The sequence below is a fragment of the Clupea harengus genome, chromosome 20 (genome assembly GCF_900700415.2).
Source record: "Clupea harengus chromosome 20, Ch_v2.0.2, whole genome shotgun sequence".
Lineage (NCBI taxonomy): Eukaryota > Metazoa > Chordata > Actinopteri > Clupeiformes > Clupeidae > Clupea > Clupea harengus.
In genome coordinates, this window is record NC_045171.1 from 13,500,993 (window position 1) to 13,510,113 (window position 9,121).

The 9,121-nt window shown below is 44.3% G+C and overlaps 1 protein-coding gene across 5 annotated transcripts in view; it reads left to right on the forward strand.

The window, feature by feature from the left end:
* Positions 1-3,802, forward strand: part of pkp3b (plakophilin 3b) — a 36,428-nt gene extending 32,626 nt beyond the window's left edge. For all 5 annotated transcript variants that reach the window (XM_031587048.2, XM_031587046.2, XM_031587047.2 and 2 more), the window contains one exon: positions 3,647-3,802. In XM_031587048.2, the coding sequence (XP_031442908.1) occupies positions 3,647-3,688 (42 nt within the window). In that variant the 3' untranslated portion in view covers positions 3,689-3,802. The remainder of the gene's footprint in view (positions 1-3,646) is intronic.
* Positions 3,803-9,121: the final 5,319 nt, after the last annotated feature.

The window sequence follows — 9,121 nt, forward strand, 5'->3', positions numbered from 1 at the left end:
TATGTATGGGAGTATATAAACATGTCCTTGGTCACTTTGTGGCCTTGAAGCTTTGAAGGTAACGTTTCATTCATCATTTGTTATTTCAAAGGGGAAAATATTGGACAGGATAAGGCAAGATGCAGTTAGGGAGATAAAAACAGAAAAGAGAAAGATTCCCAAGGTTCCTTCTAGAAACAGTGAGTTTGTCATATTGCTCTGCATTGTAAGAGCTGTCCTCAGAATAGTAAACGCCATCCCATGTTTGTGTTAGAGCTGCACAAACATTGACTCCGAGCTCGTTAATTATTATCTCAGATGATAGTGTTTATCTGCCACAGGCTGTGACCACACATGACACGGGCCTTCTATGGAGAGAGGTGCCTGGTGAGACTTGGCTGGGTGGCAAGGGAGCGTGTCATTGATTCAGAGTGACAGTAAATAGCTCTTTCTCTTTCTCTCCCTTTTAATCCCCCCTCTCTCTTTCTCTCTCTCACTCTATCTCTATCTTTCTCTCTTTCTATCAATGTATATATTTCAATCCCCCTCTCTCTTTCTCTTTCTCTCTCCATCCCTTTCTCTCTCTCTCTCTCTTTTTCTCTCTTTCTCTCTCTCTGTCGCTTCCCCTCTCTCTATTTGTTCTGATTCTCCTGCCTTACTGGAATTATTGCAATTCAAAGATACACATCAGATGCCGGTCGGTTGTCTCAACAATATGGAACCACAGCATTTCCCGAACCCTTGGAATCATGAGTTTCCCATTCCCTCTTCATTTCTCTCCGTCTTTCTGATGAGTCATAAACCACATGCTAAACATTAGTTCAAGGGAAAAGCTGACCCCACTTACTGACTAAAACCACCCATTCTATTTCTCTACCGGGCCTTATGTTACACTGTGTAGTCTGTCCTTCAGGCGAACTTCAGGTTGTGGGATAATTTCAGTGGCTACAGTTTCATATCCCTCTTGTTAAGACCATAGTCTCTAGTCATTCTGTGTCTAGGGTGTATAGTTTGTGTAGGGTGTGTAGGGTGTATAGTGTGTGTAGGGTGTGTAGTGTGTGTAGTGTGTGTAGGGTGTGTAGGGTGTATAGTGTGTGTAGGGTGTGTAGGGTGTGTAGGGTGTATAGTGTGTGTAGGGTGTGTAGGGTGTATAGTGTGTGTAGGGTGTGTAGTGTGTGTAGGGTGTGTAGGGTGTATAGTGTGTGTAGGGTGTGTAGTGTGTGTAGTGTGTGTAGGGTGTGTAGGGTGTATAGTGTGTGTAGGGTGTGTAGGGTGTATAGTGTGTGTAGGGTGTGTAGTGTGCATAGTGTGTGTAGGGTGTACAGTGTGTATAGTGTGTGTAGGGTGCATAGTGTGTGTAGTGTGCATAGTGTGTGTAGGGTGTGTAGGGTGCATAGTGTGTGTAGGGTGTGTAGGGTGTGTAGTGTGCACAGGAGTGTTTAGGGTGTATAGTGTGTGTAGGGTGTGTAGGGTGTGTAGTGTGTGTAGGGTGTATAGTGTGTGTAGGGTGTGTAGGGTGTATAGTGTGTGTAGGGTGTATAGTGTGTGTAGGGTGTGTAGGGTGTGTAGTGTGTGTAGGGTGTATAGTGTGTGTAGGGTGTGCAGGGTGTATAGTGTGTGTAGGGTGTATAGTGTGTGTAGGGTGTGTAGGGTGTGTAGGGTGTGTAGGATGTGTAGGGTGTGTAGAATGCATAGTGTGTGTAGGGTGCACAGGAGTGTGTAGAGTGCATAGTGTGTGTAGGGTGTACAGGAGTGTGTAGGGTGCACAGGAGTGTGTAGGGTGCACAGGAGTGTATAGGGTGCATAGTGATTGTCATAGTTACTATCCATGCTGTCACTAGTCATACAGTCTTCAGCTGGCAGTAACTCTGAGTTTGATTGCTTTGACTTTCAGCAGTAGTTATCTGAAGAGAGTCGTGTTGCCTCAGCAAAGCCTGTCGCTGCCACTGTGAGGTGTTTGTGCAGAGGCGATGTGGTCACATGGTATGTGTGTGTGAAATGCCGAGCAGGAATGTGAGGCGTTCAGGTTCAGGTTACTTGATTTGTAACCGTAGCTTGATTGGGTTTCCAGTAGACAAATCATCATCCATATTGACACACATTTTACAAACCACACAGACAGTGGACACACATAATAAGAGTATTCAGGGTTTCAATCCTTCCTAAACCACTAAAAACTAAAGACAAAAAAAAATTAACTAAAGAATAAATAAATAAATGTTGCTTCCATATAATTTCTGCAATGTTGCTACAACTTGTTCATCTGAGTAATGGTTGCTGGAACAAAGCTATTTTTATGCTGCTTTGTTCTGGGACTATAAACCTTTGTCCAGAAGAAGGAAGATGAGATTCAGTGTGCGAAGGGTGGGAGTCATCATTAAAAAATCCGCTTTAACTGTCTGGAGAACAGGGACGCTAGGTTAAGCTGTGACTCACCAATCAGCACATTGAACAATTTGATTCAAAGAGTTTCTGCTTGATTCCAAACCATGACACCAAAGCGAAAGATCGAACCGATTCAATAAAAGGATGGTAGTATAAGGACATCATGGTATTGTCATTGTGATAACAGGACGGAAACGCTGGTTCCCATTTCTGCATACGCCTTGACAGTTTGCTTCAAAGTTCAATTCTGACTGAATTATTGATCCCAGATATTTGCACACAAGATTGCACACATTCCACTCCCTGTCTTCTATCTAATCTAAACGATGATCACGCCCTTAGTGTTAGACATATTTAGTTGAAGATAGCACTCCTCACACCATTTGATAAAGTCGTTGATGACAGGGCCATGGATGGTCTCATTGTCCTGGAGCCGACTAACGATAACAGTTACCTGTCACCTGCATACTTTAAGAGGTCCTATTTTACACCTACACTGATAATAGCAGATTCTTGTGCATTCTTTAAGAGGTCATATTGTACACCTACGCTGACGCATAGTTCACACATGTTTGCCGTCATTGTCTAGGCCCGTTATCACACCATCTTTCAGCAACACCACTGTTAATTAACTGTCAAACCCCTGACATCCATTAACACGCTTCACTTCAGATATGTATTTCACACACACACACACACACACACACACACACACACACACACACACACACATACAGTACATGCACACACAAATACACTCATACACACGCACACACACACACACATAGGCGGAGATCCCGGGGGGGACGGGGGGAGGGGGCGGGGTCATCTGCATGTGAAAAAGATGTCAAAACTTAGTCGCGGGGGGAGGAGGCGCCCCCCCCAGGAATAACTCTCTGAAATGTTACTGTGTATTGTCCCCCCCTACAACGAAATGGGATCTCCGCCCCTGCACACACACACACATACACACACTCACACACACACACACACACACAGACACACAGACAGACACACACACACACACACACACACACACACACACACACAATCACTCACACACACACACAGACACAACCAGTCAAACTGTAACTGGTAGAGCAGGGTGCTAATAACAGGCCATCTTGGGTTCAGTACATAATAATAAATGTACATTTGTACAATACATATTTGTAAATGTAATAATGTATGTGTTTAAGTGTTCCACGGTTATGCAGGTTTGCACAGCTTCACTGAAGACCCGTCCTCATGATCTGTGTTTCTCTGTGCTTCCCTTTTGCAGAAAGGATTCACCAGACAAGACTTCATGGACCCAACCCTCTGAGCATGTTTGTGAGGGAGTGAACTCACTTTGTGAGGGAGTGAGTGTGTGAGTGAGTGAGTGAGTGAGTGAGTGAGTGAGTGAGTGAGTGAGGTGAGTGAGGTGAGTGAGTGAGTGAATGAGGTGAGTGTGTGAGTGAGGTGAGTGAGTGGGTGGGTGAGTGAGTGAGGTGAGTGTGTGAGTGAGTTGAGTGAGTGAGTGGGTGGGTGTGAGAGTGTGTGTGAGTGGGTGAGTGAGTGAGTGAGTGGGTGAGTGAGAGAGTGAGTGATCATCTGTCTTCATGAGAGGACCTGGGACATCCACGCTTCCCCCAGGTGCTTATTGACAGCAGGATAACCCCCTGAAGGACCGCCTAACCACCACAGCCGTGCTGGGACAGCACCTTAGTATTCATGCTCTTTACCTATGCTCTGATAACTTTTTGTGGCTTGTTTGAGAAGGACTGTGAGTCTCCATCTGCTTCAGTGAGGAGTGAGCTTATGGATAAGGACGAAGACGCTGATTTAACCTGCCATAGAACTGGACGCGTGTCTGTGTGTATGTGTGGATAAACACTGGACTGGACCTGGTTGGGCATGGTAAAGCCCTTGCCCCAGACGCTAACAAATGGCTTCTGGCTTCACAAACGCAGGCACACCTTTCTAACTCAACTCCCACACACCAGCAGTTATCACTGTGGTCGTGTTAGAACGTTTATCCGCTGTTTAATCTCTCTTCTGTCATTACCATACTCTATGGCTGGGCACCATACAGGGGCATGGACTTCTGGGATAGACGTTCAAAATGAAATCACAATAGAGTTTTTTTTTTCTTGGACAAACAATAAAAAAGACAAGACTTGGCATGACAGGAGCATGGGGTCGGTCAGGTGGGAATCCTATTTGGCATTTAGCATGTAGCGGTTATTTCAGACATAGCTATTTTCACTTTAATCCCTGACACACACACACACACACACACACACACAAGCCGTAGCAGAGGCTTTGTGGGTGTGTGTACGTACTCGTCACACACACCCCAGCGGAGACCATCTCACCCCTAATCCTGCCTTACAGCTCTTGTGTGTAGCGAAGCTTTCTGCAATTTAGGAGGGGAATTCAGTCGGATCTCCGGGACTGTACTGTTCCCAGATGTTCTAGAATGCAATGGAACACAGAACTTCTGGGTCGGGATTGAGTTCAGTGGGTGGGGAGGAAGGTTCTTACAGTTCTTAAGGCTCCGGCTTGGAAACCTTTAGTTTATCGACTGAATGAGAAGCTTTGGGAAAAGGAAATGGGATGATTGTGTTACAGTCTTGCGTTTATGTAGATCTCCCATTGGTCGTCTGAGTGTGGAAGATTGTTTCTTGCTGAAGTAATGTTGCATATCCTAAGCTGTCACAAATGTTTCACAATGTTATTAAAAGTTGAACTTGACATGATTTGGTGACCCTGACTTTAATAACAGATATTTCAGCAGCTGTTCACAGTGCAAACAGCCACACACAAAGTCATCCATAACAATTAAATGCAGTGACAGAACTTTGGCTTTGCTCAGATAGTTCTAGAACTTGGAATGAAATGATCATTCTGAATCATCCCTCATGGCACCAATGGTCTGTTATAATTTTAATTAACTGAAAAACAACATTTTATGTTGATGTACTCTGTTGGGGTTGTTTTTCAGCTTCTTGTGGGTGTCATCATGAAAACAATCCCAACTACACTCCGACGACAGGATTCAGTAACAGTACATTTCAATGCCCAGCCATCTCCAGTTAGGGGGAAATAACACAAAGGATGTGTTATCACACACACTTCCATTCACAGAGTTTTAGCATTAAACAACAGTACAAGTGAAGCCTACTTGTAACCTTATTATGTTCACAGTGTATGATGGTAAAAGTGCATGCATATTTAAGTGGGAGTGTGTTTGTGTGTGTGTGTGTTTGAGTGTGTGCTTGTGCATATGTGAATGTGTGAGTGTGTATGTGCATGTGTGGGTTTGTGGGGTCAGTCTTGATTTATGACCATGAAGAATTACCACATTCTTTGAGACGCCGCACAACCCTCCTCCACCAGGCTAGTGGAATGCCTCTCTATCCACAGCAGCAACATTAAAAGCCCCAAGAACAGGACTGTCCTTTAAAAGCCCCAAGGCAAGGCATTACTAGCCTCAAAAAGCCCCCTTCTTCTGCCCCAGGGTCAATTCTGAGGCCTGTGGATGTGCTTGACTGAAATCCACTCTCTGTCATTTCAACTTTGTATCTCTCCTTTCAGTCATCAATCACTCGTTTGGCGTCAGTAGTGTGTATGTTGCCAGACCTGTTTATGTTGACGGATGATTAGTGTTGCATTGTAACCAGGGCTAACTCATCACTTTTTGTTTGTCATTTGCTTTTATTAATGATAATAATAATAATAATAATACATCACATTTATATAGCGCTTTTCAAAGTTCTTAAAGGCGCTTACACTTTTAAACTATAAACTTTAACCATAACAGTTTTCACTGTTCCTATCAGATTGCATCTCTGGATAATAGAATGGTGGATCAGATGCACATGTGTAAACCATATTGGTATAGAGGTCCCAGCGTGTCAGCACTGAATCCAGTTGCTCAACAGCTTCCCGCAAAAATGCTGTTTTGAAAGAAACTGGAATTTTACAACTTCGTTCCACTGGTGTCATGAACTGAGATGAACCTGTCTCTGTGGTGTCAGGTCCGTACCAGTGGCATAGATGTGTCCATTCACATTATGTAATTTAGCATCTTACACTGGGGAGGAGGGGGTCCTGGTCAGGCCCAGATGTAGTGCCAGGGCTACCTCAGGGCCAGATTAGGGCTACCTCAGGGCCAGATTAGGGCTACATCAGGGCCAGATTAGGGCTACATCAGGGCCAGATTAGGGCTACATCAGGGCCAGATTAGGGTTAAAACAGGGCCAGATTAGGGTCACATCAGGGCCAGATTAGGGTCACATCAGGGCCAGATTAGGGTTACATCAGGGCCAGACTGGTTAGTCTCACATCATACTGGATCAGGGCCACAGATCTGATCCAAAATCAGGTCCTTGTTGTCAGATACCCATTCTGGCATCCTGGATCTCACTCAGGCATCAAGTATCTAGAGTGCTAACAACTGACTGCGTTTACACAAGATGCCAATCCTTTCTTGAGAAATGAGTTAAACTGATAGATTGAGTTAAACTGATAGATAACATATATAGAATATGCCAACTGACAGTCTGCAAGCAACCACTGGCACTTCAGAAACCATAACTTCTAAATGGTCCCTATTTAATAGGGAGTTTGGGGAACTTATAGTGCTAAGATCATTAGTATCTGCAATAATGCCTGTGCTCAGATGAACACACAGGTAATATCTAGGCAGAGAAACACACTAGTAGATTGTTGATTGTGTGAGTGTGTGTTTATGTGTGTGCGTGTGGGTATTTGAGCGTGTGTGTGTGTGTGTGTGTGTGTGTGTGTGTGTGTGTGTGTGTGTGTGTGTCTCCTGACTGCTTATCTGGTATGTGGTGAGGCAGTGGTGGGGGTGGTTGTGGGGGAGTGGGTTTGCTTTCTTTTCTTGAGTTGTTGAAGAAGAGCAGAGGGCCCCGAGACAGATGGCGGGGGAGAGGCGCTGGGGGGCGGGTCCAGAGCTGACCTCCCACAAACATGGGTTCAGCAGTTCCCTACCTCCCTCTTTCTCACACATTCTCTCTCTCTCTCTCTCTCACACACACACACACACTTTATCTTTTGAAGTAAACAGCAAGTCTCTCTGACAGACACACACCATGACTCGAGTGCTTTCTATTACATTTCAAACACAACCATGATGATGACACACACTCACACACACACACACACACACACACACACACACACAGAGAGAGAGAGAAAGAGAGAGACACACACACACACAGAAAAACACACACATAGCACAGATCTAAAGTAGGAAATACTCCCTCGCACAGCACTTTCCCAGTGGTCTTCTGTTCCGGCTGATCTTGAAACCATGACTCTATGAGTTCTAGCTTCCTTCAAGCCTAGCTCTGGAGTCTATGTCTCTGGTTCTGTTTCATGTTTGACATACAGTATCTTTGATTCTGGTTCGGTTTAAAAATTAATGAATGCTGGCTCTGGTTCTCTGCCAACGTCACATGATTCTGGTTCCATAATGCACCATACAGATTTAGTACGGTTACACAGAACTGAGTTCTGGTTATTTTCCACATGGCTGAATTCTGGTTCTTTTCCACATGACCGAGTTATGGTTTTGGTTCTGTTCTACATGAGTGAGTTCTGATGAGGCTTTGCCCAGTAGGAGCATTGCTGCTGCCTCTTCGGATCAGGGAGTGTTTCGCTGGACTCTCTGAAGGAGGTTTGGAAACTGAGGTGGACTCTTTGAAGCAGACGTCTTTTGTCTGTCATCATTACGGTCAGAAGTGGAAGCAAACCACTGAGCTCTGAGAAAGAAGTATGGGTGAGTTTCTCATATGTGGGCACAGTGTGTAAGAGGCCTTCATTTAGCCAAAAATACATAAAGAATGACACAATATTCTGTACACATCAAATATATAGCTATAGCCTACTCACATGGAAGGAACAAATGTGAGTTACTGAAGCGAGTTACTGCATACTGTACCAGATTTTAGAAAAATGAAGGAATCATTTTTGCATATGGGAATCCTACAAGCTAGTTTGTAAGTTCTTATTTGTACTAAGCATGGGATATTTTAAAGCAAATTCTCATCCACAGCCATCTGAGATCCATCAGAAGAGGCACATATGAAAACATTCACCACTCGGATGACTGTGAAAGAAGGTCATGCCTGTTTTGATTTAATAATTTACGCCATGCCTCAGAGGCTTTCCAGTGTAGTGACAGCTCTCTCTTGTGGCAGTAAAAATGTACTTCATAAACTTTGTCTGTATTCATATTCAGACAGAGTGTGTGTGAGGGGATCACGCATCCATTCAACATGTTGATTATGACCAGAAATAAGAGTTTCACAGCAATGGTTGTTTAAAAACGATGTGTTTAAAAAATCGTATGCGGTCATCATATGAAAGATGACCGCAATGTTCACTGTCATTTTCGCTGGTAAGGTGCTGAGCATGTTCAGCTTCAGGATTTCACGGCAGAAGCATGGCCTCCTTGTGGCCAGATGGAAGTACTGCATGTGTCTCATCCAGGCGTTGTCACAAGTTGGCCATCACCACTTCACTGTCCTAGCAGTATGAAGAGACGAAAGAGTTTTCAGTAATACCTGCCAGAAGTTGGTGCTAAGACGTCAGGCCTTTACACAGTCATGTGACCGTTTCATTCATTTGAAAAACACTCACAGAAGTACTGACACACATGCTGCTTGACAAGTGTGTGATACACCTGAGCTGACAGAAACTACTCCGGTGGCATGAAACTAGTGCTTTTGACATCGATACACTGTGG